The 26,808-nt window shown below is 39.6% G+C and overlaps 2 protein-coding genes across 3 annotated transcripts in view; one reads left to right on the top strand and one right to left on the bottom strand.

Moving 5' to 3' along the window:
• Positions 1–26,808, bottom strand: part of POLA1 (DNA polymerase alpha 1, catalytic subunit) — a 307,449-nt gene that overhangs the window by 98,555 nt on the left and 182,086 nt on the right. For both annotated transcript variants that reach the window (XM_045089421.1, XM_004769147.3), the window contains one exon: positions 7,098–7,214. In XM_045089421.1, the coding sequence (XP_044945356.1) occupies positions 7,098–7,214 (117 nt within the window). The remainder of the gene's footprint in view (positions 1–7,097; positions 7,215–26,808) is intronic.
• LOC106003455 (syntenin-1-like) lies at positions 24,416–26,247 on the top strand. Its single transcript, XM_045089424.1, has one exon. It carries the CDS (start codon positions 24,482–24,484, stop codon positions 25,373–25,375), a length of 894 nt encoding a protein of 297 aa, XP_044945359.1. The 5' UTR covers positions 24,416–24,481; the 3' UTR covers positions 25,376–26,247.

Below are 26,808 nucleotides of genomic sequence, written 5' to 3'. Positions count from 1 at the left end.
AGGTCTATGAAAAGCAGGGCCTGTGCCTCCCAGTTTCTTTGTGATTTTCTGTTTTTCCACTATGGTGTTTAGAAACTCTGTACATAATTTTCACTATTAGGTCACCCCCCATTTCTTTTAGGTCCACTAATTAGTTAATACTTATCAACGAATCACATCACATTCCATGATTTATTATTATGGGCCTATCTTGTGGTTCTCAAATTACTGAACACTCTTTGGCCAGGGTGATCACATGGAGTCTTACACTACTCTCTCCTGGCCAACCAACAGAAGCGTATTTTCAGAAATTAAAGGTTTCTTCTCCTTAAGCGCATAGCTTCTGGTAGAGAATGAGTAAAAGCAATCACATTCTTAAATATTCTGCTTAAAATACCAGACTGTCAAAGGAGAAAGACGCCATGATTTCTTATTCCAGGGGCCAAAATAGTTACAAACCCATGAGACCATTAGTTTCTGATCAGTGATGTTGCGGTTTTCTCCTTGGGAGAGACCCCTTGTGGAGAACGATAAGTCAAAAGCCAAGATAATTAGCAACTGGTAGAACAATGCTACACAAAGCATTAAAATGGAGCAGTGTCCACCTGGACAAAGGCATCTATCCGTTGGTATGTGCAAAAACACACGGCAACATTTTAGTCAATATTTTGGAGAAGATAAAAGAGGGAAGGCTAATCTCCGCATCAGATCTGTAGGAGGCAAAATGCTGGGTGCACAGCAGAATCAGGATCCAAAGACTCATAATGGGATGGTGATGGGCTGGCCTCAGAAAGACAACATTTCACACGGTTCACTGGAAGGTCTCAGTCACAGAGACTGCTGGTTGGCTTCCAATATCCAGTCTACTCTTCTTTGGTAACAAAATAAGCTATTATCTCCATGTAACTAGTTTCTGGCTCCCAAAATGTAAGCATGAACACTGGGTGAGACTTCTGGAAAGACCACTCAAAGAACTGACTTGGATGGGAGGTGCACCTTTTTGACCCTTCAACCTCTTCTCTGTCTTTTGGCCCGTGATGGCTTGAAGGAACGTGTGCAGCTTGAGAGTAAAAGCCTGGTGACACAGAAGGGCAGAGGGCCCTGGGCACCTGATGACACTAGGGAGCCGCCACTGCAATCTTGGACAGCCCACACCTGGATTTGTCGTGTGAGAAAAAATTTAAGTTTCTTAGTGAATTAAATGTTTGTTCTGGTTAAGCTACTGTTACTTTTGGTTTCCATTTCCCCAAGCTCAGTATAATTCCCATCTTATGAGTTGAACTGTGTCCCTAAAAAGTTATACTGAAGTCCTATTTGGAAATAGGGTCTTGGCAGAGAAAAATCAAATGAAGGTGAGGTCATACTGGATCAGCATAGGCCCCAATCCAATATGCCTGGTGAAGTTATAGGAAGAAGAGAGATGGAGCTACAGAGGGACAAGATGGCCACATGGCTATTAAGCAGAGACTGCAGTGATGCATTTATAGGCCAAAGAATGCCAAAGATTACTAGAAGCTAGAGGAGGCAAAGAATGATTCTTCCCTAGTGTTTTCAGGAGGAGAAAGAGCCAGGCTGTCCCCTGGATTTCCACATTCTCTTTAGATTTTAGAATGGTCAAACAATACATTTCTCTTGTTTTAGGCCACCTAGCTTGTGGTACGTTGTTACAGTGGACTTAGGAAACTAACACACTACTAATAGAGCCTTACAGAGAGACCTAAAAAAACCACATGGATCTCAGGAAATCTGGTATGCCATGGCTTAGCAGTTGCAAGTGCAAAAACATTACGCATCTTAGTAGATGGGATGTTCAAAATGAGTCAACACTGTGAATATGGATGCTAGGAAAGTTAATGCATCCCTAAGTAGACTTCATAGAAATTTACTACCTAGAAAAGTAAGCAAGGACAGGTTTATTCTGCTCCAGACTAGTGCTAGCAAGAGTACGCGAAGGGCTGCATGCTGTTTTGGGCTCCTCACTTTACTGGGACACAAACTCTAGACTGGGATGATCATTCTGAAAGCAGAGCACTACAGAAATGGTTGAAGATCTAGGAAACTGGGCCAAGGAGGAGAAGGCTCATGAAGATAGCTACCTTCATGTATTTCAAAGGTTCTCAGAGCAGGCAGAGTTGGTGCTGAGCAAGTACTTACTAAACACAGGAAGGGATCAGCCTAGCTTTGTGTAGTACCATTCAGCTGAACTAGGGCCAACAAGTGAGCCAATGTAAGATATTAATATTGTATTACTAACATTATATTATAAATGTAACATATTTAAGCCAAATATAAGATCTATCCAGCTAATGAAATTAATAGAATTCAAAGTATATTGAAAGAAGCAACCCAAATGTCCACGGATAGATGAACGGACAAGCAGACAGTAGTATAGCTATTTAATAGACTATTACTTCGGTCTTATAAAAGAATGAAATACTGACAGAGGTTGTAACACAGATGAACCTCAGAAACATGCTAAGGTCAAAGACACCAGACACCAAAGGTCACATATAATATGTTTCCACGTATATGAAATATCCAGAATAAGGAAATCCACAGAGATGTAAAGCAGATCAGTGGTTCCAGGGACTGGGAGAAGGGGAGGAATGGGATACAATGGCTTAAAAGGCACAGGGTTTTCCTCTGGGGTGATGAAACGTTTTGGAACCAGATAGAAGTAGTGGTCTTACAACATTTGTGAATGTACTAAGTGCCACTCCGTTATTCACTTTAAAATTGTTGATTTCGTTATGTGAATTTCACCTTAATAAAAATGAAAAACTCGACTGAAAAAGAAAGCTATCGTCTGCTTCATGGTTAAGAGTTTAAATTTAACAAACTCTGCATCAACAAACAGGCACACCAAAATTACAATGGACAAGTCCAAAAGACCCTTCACGGTAAAAATCCACTAACTCCTGGACGGTAACCAGTGACTAGGTACAGATGCTTAAGACTTTCTATCACAGTTCCAAGGTTCTTTGCCTGCACAACTCATAATTACTGACCTAAGAGACCACAATTATTTTCATGCTTTCATCTTATGCAGAAATAAGATACTTTATCTCAGGTAGCCTGGCAATATTCTCACTGTCCCTAATCGACTTACCAAATCAACACTTCAGCTGCAACCATTTTGAAACTAACATACGATGACCACAAATTCAATATTACCCCTTCTTCTTCTCTGAAGAAGTCCTGTATGGTACACACATTCCATTATAAAGGATTTTCACAATTTTACAACTGAGGATCATGTGAGAAACACTAAAAGTATCCCACAGTAGAACTAGGAGTCCTTCTACTGCTTTCTTTATAAGTGGCCTTCCAGAAATTTAGCTGAATACACAGGATGAAGGCATCCACCACAGTGCTCTAGCCCAGGGAGTCACATGTAGATGCTTTATCACCTCTGTATCAAGAACAGAGATGTTAGTGAGCAGAAGTTTAATTTAGCTCAAAATCTTAGTTCTATAGTGCAAACTAAACAAAACAAACTAACCCTTTCGTTTTGGTGAATTACAGAACACAGAATCCCCTATCGGTTCACCTCACAGCCAGACAGATTATGGCCACTGTAAGAAGTAAAAACCAGGTCCTTGAAATAATGAGATATTAAAATATTTATTTTCTAACTTGGGAAAGTCCTGTGTCTACTTCCAGTGTGAAAAAAGGTTCTACTTATTTAGGAACGCATGTATATATTGAAGCTTGAATTCTTGCATTTATGTGCACTTCCTATGTAACAGAGAACACTCAGAGAATGTATTTTTAAATAATCAGCAATTTGAATACTGTTAAATTCCTGTGAACATGAAAAAACTTAACTGTTTTTTTCCCCACTAAAGGTATCCGAGAAGATGGATACATCTAAAACCCTGGGAACAAAACTGTCCCAGCTTTTTAATGACTCTAGCAACAGGAGTCAGAAGAAGAGCTAACTTTCATACCCCAAGTTAATCCTGGAAAGTACTCAAGCCAAATGCAACCAAGGACTAAATAAGGGGAGATTTATTATGTAAGGATGAGACTGGCATGATAAGAGGTAAGTGCTTTACCATTAAACTTGAACAATGTATCTAAAGCCCCCACTAGGCAAGCATTGGGAAGGTCTGATGCTTCTGTCCAAACAGGTATTTGCAAATGTCTATTCTGGCCCACAGATATCAATTTTATATAATTCATGTAATGTGAAACTACCTTTATAAATAAGGAAATGTCCTGTTCATTGGTTTGCACCAGCCCCACACTGCCTAAAATGTAGTAGGTGTTCAATAAACAATTATTAAATGAAAGTAATGTATGATTGAGGCACAGCACCCTATAACTTAAGGATCATGAAAAACAGACACTTGAGAAAACCCTATAGTAATGACAATGATCCTGTCCATTCTACCACTGATTCTGGAGCTTCTCTAGAATGGTCTCTGGACAGGTGCCACTTCCACCTTACTAGGAAAGCCCAGGAACCTCATACACAGAATCAAGCAATGCCCAACTCATCACTAGCATCCAAACAGACTGCAGAAGAGTGGGTTCAGACCTACTGTCAAGGTCCCTTGACAATACAGGCAGTATCACCAGCCAGGATGCTCTGAGCCTCCAGTTACCCCAAAAGGTCATGTTCAGAGCAGCAGTGCAACCCAAGCAATATGACCCTGCACTATGAAAGCTCCTCCCTGTCAAGAGTGGCTGATAACCTTGGTAAAAGTCTGCTTCAAATGTTACATTTTGAGGACCAGGATATGAACGGGGGAAAAGTACTTTGAAATGCCTGTGGTGGCTCACTCATTTAAAAAAAAAAAAAAGGCACTAAATGACAAATGATGACCTGATTTATTGAACCACTACCGAAATCATCATCAGCATTTACTGGAGGGCTACCAATCTATTAGCTATCCAGTCTCCTTTTACTTTCTCTCACCAACAGTGGAATCATCATAAAACTCACTGACTTTCTAAGAAGTAATTCAAACTTCACTAAACTTAACTTCATGAGCTAGATGTTTAAGAAGTCTCAAAGGCAGCATCGGTTCATGAAGCCAGGTGATTCCCCTAGAGTCTACAAGTGGAGTGATGAGTCACACTAGATACATATACTTTTGTTCTCTTCCTATACTTGCTAATCCGAGTGTTGGGATGAGACCACAATTTAGTACAATACCTAATTCTTACTATGTGTTCCATATTTTTGTTAAAAAACACATAGCCACCCCACCTGGGTGGCTCAGTGGGCTAAGTCTCTGCCTTCGGCTCAGGTCATGATCTCAGGGTCCTGGGATCGAGCCCCACGTCAGGTTCTCTGCTCAGTGGGGAGCCTGTGTCCCCCCGCTCTCTCTGTCTTCCTCTCTGCCTACTTGTGATCTTTCTTTGTCAAATAAATAAATAAAATCTTTTAAAAAACTATATGCTACTTAACTAATTATCAAAGATATACAAAATAAGGCAAGGACCATTTTATACTTACTAAATTAGCTAAAAACAATGATAATGTCCAAATGGTGCAAAGACAGTGGTAAAACTGGTACATGCATCAAGTACTGGCTACCGTTTAAGTTGGGAAAACCCATTAAGAAAGCAATGTAGCAATATGATTCATGACCATATTGTATTTAGGAATTTTGATATGCATTGTCAAGAAGAATTTATCAAGAAATATTTCAAATAACAATAAAAAATAATATAAGCAGGAGAACAGTCATTATAATTTTCTAATAAAGAGACAGTAAAAGTAGCCTAAAATGTCCAACAAGAGAAAATATTAAATTGGTTTTGGTACTGAAAATGATGTAGCAACACAGACAGACACTTAACAAAAGATAAACATGATACAGAAGCATACTTTCATCATGACTGAAAAAATACATATGGCAGGGCACCTGGGTGCCTCAGTCGGTTAAGTTTCGCCTCTGGCTCAGGTAGTGATCTGGGGCTCCTGGGATCAAGTCCCACATATGGCTCCCTGCTCAGCAGGAAGTCGGCTTCTCCCTCTCCCTCTGCCTCTCCCCTCTGCTGGTGTGCTCTCTCTCTCTCAAATAAATACATAAAATCTTTTAAAAAATACATATGGCTATGCAAAACAACAAGAGAATACACAATGGTAGTAGCCATTTGTAGTTTAAGACTCCTCATTAAATTTTGTAAAATGACCAGTTATCTTCAAATAAGGAGCCATTAGAACTTTAAAATATTTTCCTAAAACTAGTCTGTATACCAACCCTTTTCAGTGAAAAGACCTGAAGTCAAGACTTGATAATCAACACTGCCTTAGCATTAAAAAAAAAAAAAAGTAAATAACAGTTTCCTTATTCCTACTTTCTTCTCACCAAAATCCTTATAAATCCTCGGGCCGGACACATTTGTAAAGCAAGGCACATTACAGTCCTGTACTGGAGAGGTTGATTGCATATTATCATTTTACAGGCTCTCAGACAATCTGCAATAAGCTTGTTTAACTCTGGCTAGCCCAGACTTTGCTAGATGTACCGATCACAAAACCCTCTTTGCAAGGAAGACCTTCAAACGTTTCTCTCCTCAATGTGTGAGGAATGCTGCTTGGGCTGATGATGCTCCAAGGGTACAACACAAGGAAAGCCAATACCAGGAAGGTGTTTCCAGACTATGTGCTCCCTACTTTGAAGTCACTAATGATAGCGGGCCTCTTCCCTCAGGTATATGTGCTCAGGTAGAGAAAAAGCTGGATATGCCATCCCTTGGAAACAATGGAATCCCACACAAACCTAATAAATCCTTTAGGGCATAGGTTTGGAAGGTTTTGTGGCCCTTACAGAAGGGGTTCTGACCTAGTCCGAGGACAAGTTTCTATAAAAGCAGTTCCTTCTATGTAATTATTGTGGCAACCAAAGAAACCAGAGTAATTTCTATGAGAACTAGTCAGTTTCTCTTTTAACATTAGTCAGTAGTGTTATTCATGATGTGATAAAATAAAGTATTTACCTTTTTGAAGTCTGAGTTTAAAAAAAAAAAAATACACGTGTGTGGTAGTAGAGTGTTTCCAGAGGGCAAATATCAAATATCTACCTCTCAGAGCTAAGGGATGGGAAAATACAGACCCCCACTCCCTTCTAAACAGTTCTTTAGCATCATGTGACTATTACCTCTGGCCGAAGTGTAGCTTTCATGCAGACTTGGCAAAGAGGCCCATTTTGGGAGAACTGGAGGGGAAGGCGCCGAGTTCGATTTCGACAGGTTGGCTCCTCACAAATCAACCAGCCCTTGAGAGAAGAAAGAGAACATTTCAGTTTTATTACCACCATCAGACAAATACACACAAAAACCCCTTTTAGGGCACCTGCGGGGCTCAGTCGGTTAGGCATTTGACTCTCAGTTTTGGCTCAGGTCATGATCACAAGGTGGTGAGATCGAGCCTGTGTCAGGCACTGTATTGAGCAGGGAATCTGCTTCTCTCTCCCCCCCACCTCAAATAAACAAATAAACCTTTAAGCAAATAAAATAAAATCCCTTTCATTATCAAGATGGACTCATTTAGCTCAAACTTTCCTTAGAGATCTGAAATAGTTCCTTATCATTCTTCTCTGACATGTCTCTTTGATCTATGCCCCGACCTTAACAGTTAGAAAACTCTTCATATTAAAAAAAAAAAAATCAGGTAAGATAGTCTTCCCTTCTTAAAATAGACTCCCTGGCACGCAGACAGCAAAACCTTCCAGTAAAAGCTTATATGATTACACACGGATGGGTTTTTGGTCATTGATAAAGACCATTATCAAAGTCAAGAGTATACCATGTAGGGCGCCTGGGTGGCTCAGCTGGTTAAGCGTTTGCCTTCGGCTCAGCTCATGATCCCGGGATCCTGGGATGGAGCCCCGTGTCAGGCTCCCTGCTCAGCGGGAAGTCTGCTTCTCCTTCTCTGTGTGCCCCTCCCCCCTAATTATGCATGCTCCCTAGAATAAATATATAAATCCTAAAAAAAAGAGTGTACCATGTAGAAATGAATGGCTTTCCCAATAGCTGAATGACTACTAGCTAGTGACTTAACTGCTGTGCTCAGCTTCCTTCTCTGTAAAATAGGCCCAACAACAGTATTTGCAGGTTGTAATGATGCAATACGTTTAGCACACTTAGAGCTATATTCAGCATATAAGAAACACTTAAAGGAAGCAATTATTTAAAATTAAGACAGATTCTTCTACACACATAATCTGGAGGCATAAAACTGGCTGCAATGTTTTCAAGGACAATTTCAACCGACCACTCTTTTCCCACTTCTGAAACAGTCATTGCCCACTTCTCTGGCCTTTAGACTCGCTTCTCACTTTCCTTCTTCAGTTACCCTCCCTGCTGCTCTTGTTCGAATTTTCTCATAGAGATGTGATAACAACATGCCTATTATCTTAAATCAGTGTCATGTTTGCTAGAAAACATACCTGCTCCAAAAGGGATACAAAACTGCACGAATGGGGTGGAGCAAAGCTCAGGTATTCTTCTTCAAAAAAAGATTTTACGTATGTATGTATGCATACATGTATGTATGTATGTATGCATGCATGCATGTATTTAGAGAGCACATGCACATGAGCATGTGGGTGGGGGGCAGAGGGAAAGAGAGAATACTAAGTAGACTCCCTGCTGAGCATGGAGCCTGACATGGGGCTCGATCTCACAACCCTGAGATCATGACCTAAGCTGAAACCAAGAGTTGGATGCCTAACGAATTGAGCCACCCGGGCACCCCAAAGCTCAGGTGTTCTTATGAAGGCACCAGAGTTATGGGTTTAGTGCTGCATGTATTAGGCACAATAAGGCTAAGCAAAGTAGGCTGAAGTGCTGGGGTACAGGGTGTATTCCCTACTGCATTGTGCTCCCACCTAGGCAGCTGCAAAGACGGACTTAGCTGTCTTTGGGTCTTAGGAGTATGTGGGGAAGCAGAACTTCTGAAATGGTCTTGAAGAGTGAGTGAAGTTTGGCAGGTGGAGAAAGCAGAAGAGACCACTTAGGCAGAGAAGGACACACGCAAAAGAATGAAAGCCAGAGAGCTATGTGAGATGTGATTAAGGAAAAAATCAATGGCGTATTTAACCCTGTTCTCTGTTTCTCAGTGGAGCAGCTCCTTGGTCTTTTCCCCCTAGCTCAGAGCAGTATATACACAAATGCTGCTTAATTACATTGGGGACCTTCATTTGCCACTTATTAACATTGCTGCATGGCTTTACTCCAAATCTGCAGGATGTCCCCACTCATTGTTGTGCTGTGTGACCTCAGTCCTCAGAATAGGCTCTTCTTGGAAGAAACTACAACCAGACTCAAGAGAAAGCACCAAAAATCAGTTCTTCCAGCTCCATTTATGGCTTTCACAGCCAGAGAATGTAGACTGTAAAAGTTTTTGACTAAAAGAAAATATAATACATTTAAAGATTATAAAATTCACCTCGTCAATACATTCACAGTGAACTTCATTCCTATCTTCAATCAATACGCTGAACTATTTTAAAAATTAAACTTTTCAGATAGAGCATCTCAAGGACTCCTTATGAAACCTTTAATATATGCCCAGAATTACATTAAATGTGTGTGCAGTAGCCAAAGAGACCCCAGAGACAGAGTTTCAGGAAATGACAACCTAAATAAGAAAGATTCACACACACAAAGACTAAAAGTAATTCAGTAAGGTTTGGCCTTAAGAACCAAGTTGTATTGTACCAAGTATAAATGCCAAACGAGACGGAAAAGGGTTAGTGTCATGTGGCTCCTACCCAAGACAAAAAACCACCACCACAGCAGAACACAAACTAGAAGAAGCAATCAGTGGTTCTGGGTCACAGGCAACTCTGTTCCAAATCATCAGGCCTATAACTACATTTTCCTGACTCGAGGACATGATTTTTAAAAATTAATTAATTAATTAATTTGACAGAGATTACAAGTAGGTGGAGAGGCAGGCAGAGAGGAGGAGGAAGCAGGCTCCCTTCCGAGCAGAGAGCCCAACGTGGTGCTCGATCCCAGAACCCTGAGATCATGACCTGAGCCGAAGGCAGAGGCCCTAACCCACTGAGCACCCAGGCACCCTGAGGACATGATTTCAATTCACATTTTGCTATTTCAGAAACCCAGATGTATTTACAATTGATATGTACACTTAATAACGTATTTGTTTCCTTCTAAAGCACTGTTAGGTCAAGAGTGCAGTTCACAATCTATGGCCCCTCAGAATTAAGGAAACTAGACACTTTGGTTTAGCCTGTCCTAGGCATGGGGGATACAGAGGGAGAGAGTGGTACTGACCCCAGCAGGTATTACATTTTCAATGCAGCCTATGAATACTAACAGTGAAACTAGTTCTTTCCAGAAGTACCCATTTAGGCATATTAGTAAAGGAAACAGTAGAATTCAAGCAAACTATGTATGAGACGTGGAGGACTGGACTACTCCTTGATCGTTCCTTTGGCTTTGCTACCCTAAAGTTGCTATCTGAGGCTTTACAAACACTTTGGAATAGCTATCAGGTAAGGATGCCAACCCCAACTGTAATTCAATTCTAAACAAAAGTTTTAAAAAGCAATCAGACAGGGTGCCTGGGTGGCTCAGTGGGTTAAGCCGCTGCCTTCGTTTGGCTCAGGTCATGATCTCAGGGTCCTGGGATCGAGTCCTGCATCGGGCTCTCTGCTCGGCAGGGAGCCTGCTTCCTCCTCTCTCTCTCTGCCTGCCTCTCTGCCTACTTGTGATCTCTCTCTGTCAAGTAAATAAATAAAATCTGTAAAAAAAAAAAAAAGGCAATCAGACAGGCAACAACCTGCATATTTTGAGACAATAATTTTTTAAAGGAATTTATTTATTTATTTGACACAGAGAGAGAGAGAGATCACAAGTAGGTAGAAAGACAGGTGGGAGGGGTGGGGGGGTGGGGGAAGCAGGCTCACCGCCGAGCAGAGAGCCCAATGCGGGGCTCGATCCCAGGACCCTGAGATCATGACCTGAGCCGAAGGCAGAGGCTTTAGCTTTAAATCACTGAGCCACACAGGTGCCCCGAGACAATACATTTTTAATTATTGGGATATAACCTGCAAATTAAAATTATTCTTTAATTTTTTTAAATGCACCCTTCGCAAAGCTCAACTATCCTTCAGGTGCTTTGGAAACTTGATTCCATCAATTTACTACAACTTCATGACTCACTAGCAAGCTGCCAACCAAGGAGATGCTAAATTGTCACCTCACCTGTTTCTAAAGCAAACACCTAACTCTATCTCTGACAGAGTTACTAACTAAATGTCCTTTCAAATCATATAGAAAACAGATAATATAATTTGTCTAGACTTCCTACCATTTATAATTAACATTAAGGAGGTCTTTTCTTCTTTGTCACCTCTCTATTCAGTACTTATTTGGGTTTGTTTGTACTTACTATCTGTTAATCTCCCTTTACAAATGACAACAATAACTAGTGCTATTATGCATGGAAATTACACATGCTGATAACTGTGTGAAGGGAACTAAGGGCTGAAACACAGTATCAGAAGCCTGTAACTCTTGATTCCTCTTGCTTTACTTTGATAATTAAGCTTTTGGTCATGGTGTATTTTAAACAAAACTCTTCTGTGAGGGAAATACACCCTAATCATATTCAATTTATGCTTTGGTTCCATTTGATTTTGCCAAGTACACTTCAGTTAACCCTTTGTTCCCCCAACAAATATTAATGGACTAAGCCAAATCTACCTTTCAAGAAACATCTGCATTGTTAAAATTAAATATGCCAAGTCTTTAAAAATATTCCACGATGGGGCCAATCTTAGTTGCACATATAAGCACTGAATAAATCCACTCACAAAGACAAAACTAAGCTTATTTTCATTTCCCGTGTTGGGAAATAACGTATAGCCCAAAGTTGCATTGCCAAATTAACAGCAAAATAAATTAATAAAGTGTAGTTCTTTGGAAGTCCAACCTATAAGAAGGGCTGGGTTTAAAAAAAAAAAAAAAACAAACAACAACAACAACCCAGAACCACTCTAAGGATATGTGACATCCAAATATGTCATTTTATTATGCAACACCACATGTAAGTGCCAAACTGTCACAACCAACAGGAATGAAGTCATTATATGACAGATGTCTACCTTAACCACATTTATAAGTAGAGGGTTCAAAAGAGGTGAAGCCAGCCTGGCCAAAAGCAAAATAAACCTTTACCAAAATACGCAAAGATCCATCACCTGTTAACTTTAGTTGCAGCATCACTAATTCCTTGAAATCATTGTGTACGAAATTGTGTCAAATGCTGATTGGTTCTGATTGCTAAATTATATTTCTGAGGTCTCAACTAAAATGGTTTCTGTCTGCACGTGCTAAAAAGGGATCGATTTCCACTTGTAACTGAGGCGTTCCTGGTAGGTGCACCTTAAACACAAACTTACCCACTTGTGTACTTTTGTATTTTTAGAAGGATGCTTACATAGAAATCATCCAGACCTGGAAATGTGGCCTACAAAAAAATCTTTTGAATAAATGAATGAACATAAGCAGTAAAATAATAGAGGAGCTAGTTTATAGGAAATAATAAGGGTCTAAAATTCCCAGGAGAAAGAAAAATGCACAGTTCTCATACTCTTGAATCAAATAGATGGTGGGTCCTTCTCCTCCCACTTCCAGTCGGTCACCCAAGTTGTCCACTGGCCTTGCAGTCCCACTGTCATCTACTTCACCAAAGTCCAGACCTCAGAGTTGATCTACCTTAACAGCCTCCTGCCTGGTTTGCCCAGCTCCGTTCTCTCTGTAAAGACTTGCCAAGTGTAGCTTCCCAAGGCCCCTTCACTCCCTGTGGTAAACCTTCCTTAGAGAATGCATGCTTTGGTATGGCTTTCAAATCTTTCCACCCTCATTCCATCCCCCTTTTCTCTTACACAAACTCTCTGCCCCCACTGGATTAGTTTTCTCACTGTCCTCAATACACCTTGCCTATTGCCAACTCCTTGTCTTGGCTAATGCTGTAGAATTTTTGCCTAACATGGCCATTCCTTGAGCATCATTTCCACTCCCCTCCTGTGAAACCTCCCCACTCTCCAGGGACTTCTCCCTCTAGCCCACTGCCACCAAGCATACAATGTTGTGCACTGCTCCTGAACAATCTTATTTTACCTCCCTAACTGGAAGGTCAGGCCTGGGGGATGACGATGACCACTTTGGATCTGGTAGTGCCCTCTCCAGTCGCTAGCACAAAGGTTCACACTCAATGAAGAATACAGAAAGAAGGTTATAAAAAACTTCATGTAAATGTGGCTTCGCCCCACCCATTTATTAAAGGGTAATTTCACTAGTTAAGTCACTAACTTTTTAACTTAACAAAAGTTAAGTCACTAACTTTTCCTCTGAGCTTCAGTTTCCTCATCTACAAAACAAGAGCTGATAACATTTACCCTAATAAGGTTGCTCAGAGCCTACAACACTGTTCATTAAATGTAAGATATTATCCCTACCCTACACACATCTGCATTACTGGGGAACATCAGTGCTCGGCTACAGACACTATTAAAGATGCACTATTCCAACCAGAAAAGAGCCTGGTCAGTTTCCCATCTGCTGTTACCCAATATGGAGAGCTATGATGATGGATAACTGGTAAGATTAGGTAAGGGTGCTTTGCAATTTGAAGGTAAAATAATAGAGCTACGTAGTCAATAGAAGCAGCCCTTCCATGTTCCTCCTGACAAAACCGTACTAGATTTGAGATTACAGATGACAGAATGGATGGTGAGGAAAGAGGAAGGGGTCTTTGCTCTGTTTTGGGACTCAGAGATTTTGAAGACACAACACACCACAATAGTGCACTGACGTATGATTTAGTTTAAACTGTAATGGCTCTCCAGGAGTGCGGTGACAGCAGCACAGGGCGAGGTCTGCCAGCATTCGTGCGCTCTTACAGAGTTCACCACATCATTACTATTTTCCTGTAATGGCCATTAACTGCTCCTTTCCCCAAACGATATGCACTCTGAGCACACCAGACACTCTTTTTACCCAAAACCATTTATAAATGTTCTGGGGGTTCCCTTGCAGTCACATTTTTCTGTCATAGAATTATCCCCAGTGTAAAATGGGTCTTACAGACAGTGCACAGTATGGGCCCACAGCTGCTTTTGAAGAATGACATGTTGTGATTTGGGATTTCCAGAAATATCAAAAAACAAATTGCTTTCTGACCCACATTTGCACCCAAAACTGGGAGAAAATTTTCCTAAGATCTCCAGGGGAAGTTTTAACAGGAACATAATTTTGCTTTTAAAGTTAAATCTTCTACACTGCAGCATGCTGGCCTGTCAAAGAGTGATTATTAAGTCTCAGAGAGGTGCCAGGGTAGGAGATGAAAGAGCAAATCAGGAAATACACATATATAAACTAACTATTCACTGAAGTTAATACAAAAATATTTTTAACAAAATTATCAACCAAAAGAGAAGTGGAAAGAAAGTGCCTTGTCAGTCAATGTTAAGAATTTTAAATATTACCAAAATTGATTTTTAAAGTAAGAGATCTCTTTAAATGAACAGTCACATGTCATTTCATCCAAGTTATTTGAAACTTATTGATCTTATCATTTGTGTGAGGACCAGACTCTGCCATCAGTTTGCTGAAAGGATAATGGAGCACTCCCAAACTGTTATGATAGGTTAGATGCAAACAGTGGTCCTCATTTAAACACACAGAATAGCACCACAAGTGGACAAATTCCAACCTCAGCAATTGTATATTACATGATAAATTAGCAAGTTGTTCTGCTTTGCCTCACATCAAATCCAATACTCAGCCTTGTTATTTTAATTTGCAATCAGAGGTTGAACATCAGAAGATGTCCCTGAGGTACATTAAAGAGACCCATGCAAGCCATCTCCTCCTGCTATACTGTGAGCACAGAAAGCCAACAATTACCAGCAATTTTATTTTACCACTGTAGGACAATACTGGAACAGTTAAAATTGTCACCAAGCAAGCAACAGGGGAAAATATACTTAAAATCATTTTATAAGGAAAATTACGTTTTGGGGGGAAAAAGTTCAATGGAGGACATGTATCTTTCTGTATGGGCAGCTAAAATCTCTCTTAGTATATTCAAGCCTATTCTATAAAATACTCTCCCTATTCATCCAACTCAAAAGCAAGCTACATTCGTAGGCTATAATAGGTCACAACTAAGTACACAGTACCTTGCTTCAGGAATAATTTTGCTTTGTCTGTCAACTGTCAACAAAGCACAAAGAGCTCATGCAACCCAGCCACGTACTGTGGATGTTAGAGATCTAACAAAATACAAATAGTAAGAATACAAGATCGCCAAGCTGCCCTGCTTTTACTTTATGTGAGAAACTGAAAGCATTTTTCTCTCCACATTCCATTAATCTCTATTGTATTACAAATCTTTTCATAAAAGAGTTTTTTTCCGCTATGTGAAGCTACAAGTGACTTGGGGATGTTCTATTCCAACTGTGACTTTCCAACATGAATGGTTATAAGTGGAAGTGTCAGTGAAGGCATATAGACATTTCAACAAGGAAAAGGAAGAAAGAATCACGTAGAATGAGATGGCCAAATGGCTACTCTGCCGCTTGTATGAATACTTTATCGATGAAGCCTCTCAGGAAAACTGTTCATGACTTGTGCGACCACTCCTGACTCTCAACTCTTCAATGATGAAAAACCTTCACCTTTGCTATGAACACATACTAACAAATAAAACCTCAAAAGTAAACTCAAGCCTTAGTTTCATCAGTGTGTACACGGGGAAAAAAAAAAAAGACTGGAAGGAACTACCCTAAAATGTCATCACCGGTTATCTGTAGGTGGTTTCTTCTGTTTCCGTAGTTTCTTAATTTTCTACAACAAGCATATGTTGTTTTTATAATTAGAAAGCTGTTACTAATGAAGGAAGAGACAGTTTTGCTGAGAGCATTCAATACAATCGAATCACTAATACATGTGAAAAATATTTTGAACTATATCACAGATGCTTGGCTGTTACCAAGATGAATTTTCAGCAAACGTGCTTATGAGGGAAAAAAAGGGCACATGAAAAAATGCTTTTTCTTTTCTTTCTTTTAAAGATTTTATTCATTTGTCTGACAGAGACACAGTGAGAGAGGGAACACAAGCAGGAGGAGTGGGAGAGGGAGAAGCAGGCTTCCCGCTGAGCAGGGAGCCCTGATGTGGGGCTCGATCCCAGAACCGTGGGATCACGACCTGAGCCAAAGGCAGACATTTGACGACTGAGCCAACCAGGAGGCCCTAAAATGTCTTTCTTTAAAAAAAATTTTTTTTTTTTACTAAGTCAGAAATTTTAAAAATAGGTCGACTTAAGCACATAGCTATTCCCAAGTGGAAAGTGGCAGGGCATGTATTAGTAGCAGTAGAATCATTTATTAAATCGAGCCATTCATTAAAATGCACACAGCCTTCTATGGAATATGATTTGAATACTTTTCTTTACGATGTTGGATATCTGAAGGTAGGTAATAAATCCGTTTTAAACAGAGGGGCTTTGTTCCCCACACCCCCTCCCCTGCCTTTTATTCAACATACATACGGATCAACTCAGATGTCCAGGGTAGGAATCAAATTAAAAAAATTCAATCAGGTGGGCATGCCTAGAACCTTATTATTAGCAGAGTTTCTTTTCTTTGCTGAAGTCTAGCTAAAAGTAATTTTTATTATTTGTTTGTTAGCAGGCCAGTAATTTATTGGTATAGTTTAATGCGATATGCCTTTGGGTAGTGAACAACAAACATTAAAACTGAACTATCTATGCAAGTGCCTCAAAGGAGATCTTAAAATCAGAATGGAGTTCAAACCATCACCAGGCAATGTTTGTTCATTTAACTTTAATTATTTTCTCCTTGAGAATGGTACTAATGAAACTGAATATCTTTCATGGTTTCGAAGGGCCGTTTGAATAGTCTGCAAACAGAACTAAGGGTGGACAAGAGATCTGGCCGAGCCAGGGGGTTGCTAGGTGACGTAGAATGTAAACCCACAAACTTGTTAAGGTTTGCTTTGCTTTCATGCACTTTCACACACTCTCAAAAGTTTTGAGAACTGATTTTTCAGGTGGCCATTAAGAAAAGAAGAGACCCCCTGCCTTCGAAATTTACTCCCCCAGACATTCTGCCAGATACAGAAGAGATAAAATCCATTTGACCTTTGGCTGTAACCTGGGAAACTTTTGGTTTTACATAAACATGGGATCATGTATTTTATGGATGCCTATAATTTAAGAAACAAATCCACAAAGATGGATTTTTGAATTTCAAAAAGACATGCTTAATCTTTTCTTATTCAACTTTGAATAAAATTAAGATTTCCTTCCAGAAGAAAAATTGTGATCACAGCTTAGCACCGATTATCATCAGGACAAACCTTTCGGTTTGGCCACTCGCTCAAGACTCTTCTGGCCTACACCAAGTCTGACTGCCTGTGAGGGTGTCCCTCCTGCCCCTCCCCCAAGCTTCTTTCTAAGTAGCTGATCAGAGATTGTCCAGTAAGAGCACTTTATTAGATCATCAGCCAGAGGGGTTCACAAGTACTGAGAGCAATGGGCTCAAATGCGGCACATCAGTTTTAATAGACCAGGGGCTACTAGTAAACTGCAGATACTGCTGAGAACTTTCCTTGCACTGAACTCTTGAAAAAGCACCGTCTCTCCAGCTTAAATGCAGCTGCCTCTTTCAATGCGGCAAATGGGTAAATTTGACAAAAAAGCCACCATTAAGACTACATGAAAGGCTCAAGACAACATCCTTTCAATGCTTTGTACTTCAGTAATCAGATGTACTTACTCACCCCCTCCCCCAAACCCGATCAAGAACTATTTCTGAATGGTAGGAAATAATTCCACTTTGTACATCTTTTAGTTAATCAAGACTTTCTATTCAGCAATTTGACCTTTTGTTCAAAACAGGATTATCAGTTTTTTCGCCAGTTACCAAGGGCGACTCGCATGGTGAACATAATTGCAATAATTTGCAAAACACCATGGCAACCCACATTACAACTAGGTAAATACTGGGCTTTTGTGCTACATTGTTATTTTCAGAGATGCTGAAGTCAAAGAACGAATGACAAATGAACACAAAATTTATATTTGCTTTGTCTCAAAAGAGAAGAAAATTGATAACAAGAATTGGGGGGAAACCGACTACAGCTGTAATTTCTAACTTGATTAATTAGGATGGTAACAGTCCTTAACAGTATATTCAACAAACAGCCCTGACTTCGTCTCTCCACCCACCTCTCTCTCTACCACTACCACTATCCAACCCCCCCACCCCAGACAAAATTTTTTCAGCTTGGAGAACAAACATCCCCCATTTGCTCTTTTCTTCAACTTAATGGAATCCTTAATTGCAGAATATTGTTCTCCTGCTCTTCACGGCAATGAAAACTGAAAACGGAGAGAAAAGAGAAGAGGGCCAGGGCAGACAGGGAGCTACAGTCATTTTTTCCCTGCTTCTTTTGGACACCCCAGGTCCAATGATGAGACGGCATTTTTCTGGTATCAGCAGCTGTTTCGTAGCAGACAATAAAGTCAAAACTGTTTAGCTTTGCAGAAAAGCCACTTCTTTCCTTTTGGAAACACAAGGTAAGTCTATACACTGAGATGAAGTTTCATAATGTAAATGCCAGAACATAAGATGAGAAACTAATGATTTTTAAAAACCACACCTTTTTCCTGTAAATAAATTATTAACTGTGGTTCTGTCCAAAAAGCTGTGGAAATGCATGTTTGTTATCTGAGGAAGATGTTCAACAATTATCACCAGTGTGCTGAAAACCACTTTATACGCAGACCCCAGTTCACAAAACAAGCCAAACACTCTGAAATTAATACAAAAAAATCGAAATCATATTTTTAGTAGATAACCATGGTCTCATTAGCATTATCATCTTTTCTATAGTAAATGTGATGATTAGAAAAGTTGTATCAGACTTATTTTTACTCAGGTATGAAAGGCAGGTTCTAACCGCAATAGTGAAGGAGAGGTTTTTTCCTCAGAGGAACAAATTCTGCTATAATGCCTAGCTTTTCGGAAATTATCGAAATTGGCTTTCCCGGGTAAAATGTAGTATTTGGGGAGGAGAAAAGGAAAATACACACAGAAAGGGCTTGTAGAAGTTGTACTGCCGAGATCTGAAAAAAATTAGCTCCCAACCCTTGCAACAGCCCAGCCTGCTTTCCTTCATCTGCCTCCCAAGAAGGCAGAGCAGAAAGAGTCTCTGAAATGATCTGCGTATTTCCCTTAACTTTTGAAAAATCAAATGAACCCGATCCTATAATGGGTCCATTCTTATTTTGTCAGGGCTGCAAACTCCCAGACAGATCTCTCAGATTTAGCTTAGAGAAATCACAATATAACATTCTTCAGAATATACCTCCGAAATTACAGATGCTGTGATTTCTCCCGAGGAGTAGAAATCAAAAGAATGTGACACATTAACTCCTTCTCAGTCAGTGACAACCTCTTTATGCTTGGAAAATATATTTATTTTCTGGTTTAGTTCATTCTGAATTTACTGAACCGGTATTAAGTGCATCCTATCAAAAGTCTAAATGTTAAGTGGAAATGTATCCTCTAATGCCAAATGATAAAGGGTTGAACAAGCCCTTCAGTACTTTTTGATCAAACAGAACTGATGACAGATCATAAAGTGGGCCTAAAATTCTCATGACACTTGAACTTAAGAAACCCTTACATATAAATGAAATATTTTGTAATCTAGCCCGAATTTCCTCACTTATAACATTTCACCCAGTATACTAGTCCATCCTGCCCAACTTTTTGTGGCTTCTGTTCCAATGTTTGTTTGTTTTTTCCTTTTCTTTTTCCTGTTTTATCCCCTTTTCTCCTTTTTTTTTTCTTTTTAGCTGACTGGATAAAACACTTCTTGACTTCTGTTTGTGAAATGGAACATCCTATAATCCATCCAACCACCTATAATGCCAATAAATTACCCCAATTCCCAAATCAGGAATGGCAAATACTTAGCAGGCAGACTGCGCTGCATCTCTAACTCCATCCCCATGGCTGATACAGGATGAAAGCTGGCACTCAATATGAAAGCCACCTGCGGTTTCTGTCCTGTAAAATTTCCTGCTCTAGAATTCTCAACTCTGACTACACATGGGATTCACCAGGGGGGTGTTACAACACACTGCTGGGCACCACCACAGGGTTCCCAATTCGCTAGGTCTCAACATAAGGCCTGAAATTTTGCATTTCTAACAAGTTCCAGGTGATATTGATACTCTGGGTACCATGCTTTGAAACCCACTGTTCTGGGGTATAGAATGGCCAATGGGAATTTAACAAAGCTCCCCAGTGATTCTAATTCTGTAGTCCTGGTTCAGATCTTGTGTCTATATTGTTCTCCTTCTCTCTTGTTCAAAGACAACTACCAGCTGTTATCTTCTGAAAAATGAATTTTATAAACGGAATTGTACCTTAAAAACTTGTCTCCAACAAATAGTACATTATATGTTCATAAAAATAAATGAATAAATGATACACACAAAAAAAACCCACAGGAAAAAAGAAAACCCTTTGTCTCTCAATTTTCTCCTTCAATAGTTACTCTTTCTTTAGATACTGTTGAAGTGACTCTTTTTTACTCTCTGCAAGCTCTCTATACAGCATTAGAATTAGCAAAGTCTCAAACCTGGCTTAATTCTTTTAAAAGAACTGACCAATTCCTACTTGGCTTACATCATGTATGCAGCTGAGTAACATTTTTCTGTTAAAGAAACCAATAAACAAAGAATCTTATTCTAACAATAACAACATAGTCCCTAGATTACAAACACAGAATTTTAGGAGTGCTCATGAAAAGAGGGTCTCTGAAAGAAAACACAAGTACATTTTTGACTTTGGTAAGTAATATGAAACAATATAATTGAACCCTAAATTTTAAAGTTGGTAAGGGACTGTAGAGCTGTAGTCTAATCCTTCATATTCTATCTGAGGAACATAAGGCCCAGGAAAGAGCAAATTCCTTGTATACTGTCACAGCAATTGGCTTTGGGCCACACGGGTCTTTGAACTTCTAGCCCAGCATCCTTTACTCTCTACACCTAATTTGTTTAATGCAGGAGCCAGTAGCTGTATGTGCTTCTTGAGTAGTTGAAATGTGGCTAGTCCAAATTGAAATGTGCTGCCAGTGTAAAATATAAAGATAAATTTCAAAGACTTGGTCCAAAAAATATAAAGTATATTATTTTTAACATTCATTATAGATAAAACAATATTTGATATAATGAGTTAAGTAAAAATGTTTGTTATATTATGAACAACACTCTCTCCTTCTAGGTTTTTCTTTTCTTGGTTCATTTTTAAAATAATCTGTATTAAGTAATCTCTACACCCAACATGGGGCTTGAACTCTTGACCCTGAGATCAAGAGTTACAGTGCTCTACTGAGCCAGCCAAGTGCCCCTCTCCCCTTCTTTATAAAAAAGTAGAGGGGCACCTGCGTGGTGCAGTCAGTTAGGTGTCTGACTCTTGGTTTTGGCTCAGGCTGTGATCTAAGGGTCATGAGACTGAGCCCTGTTTTGGGTTCCATGCTCAGTGTGGAGTCCGCTTGAGACTCTACCCCTCCCATCCCCCCATCCCACCGCACTACTCTAAAATAAATAAATCTTTTTAAAAAGATTTTATTTATTTATTTGACAGACAGAGATCACAAGTAGGCAGAGAGGCAGGTGGGGGGATGGGGGCGAAGCAGGCTCCCCGCTGAGCAGAGAGCCCAACGCGGGGCTTGATCCCAGGACCCTGGGATCATGACCTGAGTCGAGGCAGAGGCTTCAACCCACTAAGCCACCCAGGCGCCCCAATAAATCTTTTAAAAAATAGAGAATTATCATAATACATCCTTCTTAAACCTGTTCTGCTTAGAAGTGGAGGAAATGACACACTATAAGTACATATAGTCTCGTGATATTCTTTTTAATGGCTGCACAGAATTCTATCATATGATTGTAATAACTCAATGAATCTTCTTCTGATCAACAATTAGGTTGTTTTCAGTCTCCCACTATTATCGACAATGCTACAAGGAATATCCTTACATTAGCTTTGACAACACCTGCAAGTAAGTACATCTATAAGGAGAGATACTCAAATTGGAACTGCTAAACCAGATGGCATTTCATTTCAAATACTGACAGATATCCCCAGTTGTGGTCTAAAGAAAGCATACCAGTTTTCACACTCATCAACAGTATACGTGAGTATTCCTTTCCTCACACCTCTACCTGCACAACTATTTAAATTTTTGATCTTTGTCATTCTGGTAGGTGAAAAGTGGTATTCATTCAGGCTTCTGAACTTAAGAGTAAGCTTGAGTATCTTTACCTGTGTGTATAAGTTGCTTACATTTCTGTTTCTATAAGCTAACTGCCTGTTCATGTACTTTACCTATTTTTCTACTAGGTTGTTGGTCTTCTTCTCATTGATTTGCAAGAGCACTTCTTATCTAAAAGAAATTGGGCTTCTATTTGCTATATGGGTTGCAAATACTTTCCCCAATTCATCATTTCTCTTTCGGCTTTACAGTATTTTATGTATGTGTGTATCTATAATTTTTACCTTGTAGAAATTTTCATTTGTAGTCAAATTTACCAATAGTTTCTCTTCTTGAAATCTGAATTGTTTCAAGAAGTCTTCCCAAATCCAAGATCATTAAGAATATCTATCACTTTCATACTTTCATTTTTTTTTGAAAGATTTCATTTCAAGTAATCACTACACCTAATGTAGGGCTTGAACTCACAACCCTGAGATCAAAAGCCCCACATTCCACGGTCTGAGCCAGCCAGGCACCCCTACAGTTTCATTTTCTTTTTTAAGTTTTCACTTTATTTCCAGTTAGTTAACATACAGTGTTGTATTAGTTTTAGGTGAACCATATAGTGATTTAATACTTCCATACATCACCTCGTGCTCGTCATGACGAGTTCCCTCCTTAATCTCCATCGCCCCTTCCCCTTCTCCTCTGGTAACCACTACTTTGTTCTCTATAATTAAAAGCTTGTTTCTTGGTTTGTCTTTTTTTCCTTTGCTTGCTTGCTTTCTTAAATATGTGTGAAATCATATGGTATTTGTCTTCCTCTGGTTGACTTATTTTGCTTAGCATTATACTCTCTAGCTCCATCCACATTGTTGCAAATGGCAAGATTTCATTCTTTTTCATGGCCGAATAATATTCCATTGTATATAAGCGGCACATCCTCTTTATCCATCCATCAATCAATGGACACTTGGGCTACTTCTGTATTTTGGCTATTGTAAATAATGATGCTATAAACATAGGGGTGCAGGTACCCTTCTGAATTAGTGTTCTTGTACCCAGGACTGTGATTTCTGGATTGTAGGTTAGTTATATTTTTTAACTTTGTGAGGAACCTCCATTCTGTTTTCCATAATGGCTGCACCAGTTTGCCTTCCCACCAACAGTGCATAAGTGTTCTTTTTTCTCCACATCCTCACCAATACCTGTTGTTTCTTGTATGTGGATTTTAGCCACTGTCACAGATGTGAGGTGGTATCTCACTGTGCTTTTTAAAAAAAAAAGACTTATCTACCTATATATATTTGAAAACTTATTGATTTTAGAAAGAGAGAGTGGGGGACAGGCAGAGGGTGAAGGAGAGAGAATCCTCAAGCTGACTCTCCATTCAAGGCAGAGCCCGACACGGGGCTTGATCTCACGATCCTGAGAGCACGACATGCACAAAACCAAGAGTCAGACACTCAACCAAATGAACCACCCAGGCATCCCTATTTATTTGAGACAGAGCAAGCAGGAGTGAGGAGAGGGGCAGAGGGGGAGGGAGAGGGAAAAGAGAATCTGAAGCAGACCCTGCACTGACCATGGAGCCTGATGTGGTGCTCTATTCCACGACCTCAAGATCATGACTTGAGCCAAAATCAAAGGTCGGACGCCAACGTGACTGAGCCACCCAGGTGCCCCTCTCACCGTAGTTTTGATTTCCATTTCCCTGATGGTAAGTGATGATGAACATCTTTTCATGTGTCTGTTGGCCATCTGGATGTCCTCTTTGGAAAAATGTCTGTTCATGTTAGTTTCATTTTCTAAGTTTTGAACCTTCTGGAATTTATCTTAGTATAGGGAGTAAGGAAGAAATCCAACTGTATTTTTCCCCCAGATGACTACTCCCTACTGATACAAACTACCCAATTATAAAATATTCAATGTAACTTTTAGGTCTACTTCTGGACTTTCTATAATGCCTCCATCAAAATCAGGGAAGCATCAAAATATGTTAATGACCGTAAAGTCCTAAAAATTTTAACAACTGGCCATAGGTCATCTTATTTGTAGGAATTTTCCTGTAAATTATTTAAAAACTAAGGAAGCTGTAAATTTATGGATAAACTTAGAGAACAATCCGGCCAGTTACCGGAGGCGGCGGGGCGGCAACGGCGGCGAGCGGGTCCTTGTGGCCTAGAAAAATCCTGCAAAAATGTCTCTGTACCCATCTCTTGAAGACCTGAAGGTAGACAAAGTTATTCAGGCTCAGACTGCCTTTTCTGCAAACCCTGGCAACCCAGCAATTTTGTCTGAAGCTTCTGCTCCCATCTCTCAAGATGGAAATCTCTATCCTAAATTGTATCCGGAGCTCTCCCAGTACATGGGCCTGAGTTTAAATGAAGAAATCCGTGCAAATATGGCCGTGGTCCCTGGAGCACCAGTTCAGGGGCAGTTGGTGGCAAGACCTTCTAGTATGAACTATATGGTGGCTCCTGTAACTGGTAATGATGTTGGAATTCGTAGAGCAGAAATTAAGCAAGGGATTCGTGAAGTCATTTTGTGTAAGGATCAAGATGGAAAAATTGGGCTCAGGCTTAAATCAATAGATAATGGCATATTTGTTCAGCTGGTCCAGGCAAATTCTCCAGCCTCATTGGTTGGTCTGAGATTTGGGGACCAAGTACTCCAGATCAATGGGGAAAACTGTGCAGGCTGGAGCTCCGATAAAGCACACAAGGTACTCAAACAGGCTTTTGGAGAGAAGATTACTATGACTGTTCGTGACAGGCCCTTTGAACGGACAGTTACCATGCATAAGGATAGTACTGGACATGTTGGCTTTATCTTTAAAAATGGAAAGATAACATCCATAGTGAAAGATAGTTCTGCAGCCAGAAATGGTCTTCTCACAGAACATAACATCTGTGAAGTCAATGGGCAGAATGTCATTGGGCTGAAGGATTCTCAAATTGCAGACATACTGTCAACATCTGAGACTGTAGTTACTATTACAATCATGCCTGCTTTTATCTTTGAACATATTATTAAACGGATGGCACCAAGCATTATGAAAAGCCTGATGGATCATACCATTCCTGAGGTTTAAAAGTCATGGCACAATGGAAACTTCACTGAACTCCAGTTTACTTCTTGGGCAACTTAACTTTATATTATGCACATGAAGCTTTCTAGGAGCCAGAGAGCATATGCTGCATGAAGACCTTTCTATCTTACATTATGGCTGGGAATCTTACTGTTCTGATTGGATATCTTGTTCACACTTCAAGATCATTGTAGCCTTATCCTGGTTTTACTGATGTGAAACTTTGGACAGATTTTAACTGATTTTCATAGAGTAGTTTCTCTACTGGAAACCCAGTGCTTTTACAAGCCATTATGATTAGAATGACTGATACAGGCTTAGCTCTGTGTTAGAACCAGTCACCTTTATCTTACATATCAAGTAGTGCTGTTCATATTACTTTAGTTCTATGGTATAATTGCATTTTTAATGTGTAACCATAGTACATGTAGAATGACTGCTTTTGATGTTTTTTTAGTTCTGTGTGAGTGTGTGTGCGTGTAAAATACCAATTAAGTACACTGGTTTCATTCCATGTAAGCATTATACAGTTTATGTAGGTTGCTAGAGATTGTGTTGATCATCATTTAATTAGAACTACCTTTACTTAATACGCTTCAACTGTCGCCTTAACTGTGTTAAGCATCTAGAATAAAAGCCAAAATATAACTATTGCTGCCTTTCTAAAACCCAAAATGCAGTTCTGTGTTAAACTGAAATGTACACTAGCCCAGAACAATGTAATGGTACATACTGAGCTATAGCATAGCTGCTTAGTTGCATTTGAGATTTTCTAGTCAGTTGTGTAATGGAAATTTCTTTCTTCTAAAACTTACCGGTATTACTTTCTGAGAAATGATTCACTATATATTAAATGTAAAAATTCTTATACCAAATAGGATAAAGTTTTGACTCCCTTTATTCATTTGTAGATTAAGTGGAATAATACTTAATTTTGTCTTTAATATTCTGTGACCTCACTACTTTGGGGTGGTCTTAGGATGTTTCCCAGGTAATCTGTTCCATTTCCTGACCCCTCCCTACAAAATGGAAGTGACACTTTATCCTGATTTTTTTTCTTTATGGTTTATGCCTATTTCATCTTAATTAAATATGTATAAATAAAGTGAAAAAAAAAAACTTAGAGAACAATCCTAGCCAAGAATATAATACACTGGGCGTCTGAGTGGCTTAGTCAGTTAAGCCTCTGCCTTCGGCTCACATCATGATCCTAGGGTCCTGGGATCGAGTCCCACATCAGGCTTTCTGCTCAGCAAGAAGTCTGCTTCTCCCCTTCTCATTCCCCCTGCCTGTGTTCCCTCTCTCATTGGCTCTTTCTGTCAAATAAATAAATAAAATCTTTTTTAAAAAAGAATATACTTTACCATTTACCAAGTCTTCTTTTAAATCCTTCAGTTAACATCTGTAAGGTTTATTTATAGATATATGCACACACA

This window comes from Mustela putorius, unplaced genomic scaffold, assembly GCF_011764305.1.
Source record: "Mustela putorius furo isolate JIRA1106 unplaced genomic scaffold, ASM1176430v1.1 tig00003836_pilon_pilon_pilon, whole genome shotgun sequence".
Taxonomy (NCBI): Eukaryota; Metazoa; Chordata; class Mammalia; order Carnivora; family Mustelidae; genus Mustela; species Mustela putorius.
This window is presented reverse-complemented; position numbering and strand designations above follow the sequence as displayed.

Bases quoted from the DNA above. Each gene is read 5' to 3' on its own strand.
- LOC106003455 (XM_045089424.1), top strand. From the start codon at position 24,482: ATGTCTCTGTACCCATCTCTTGAAGACCTGAAGGTAGACAAAGTTATT.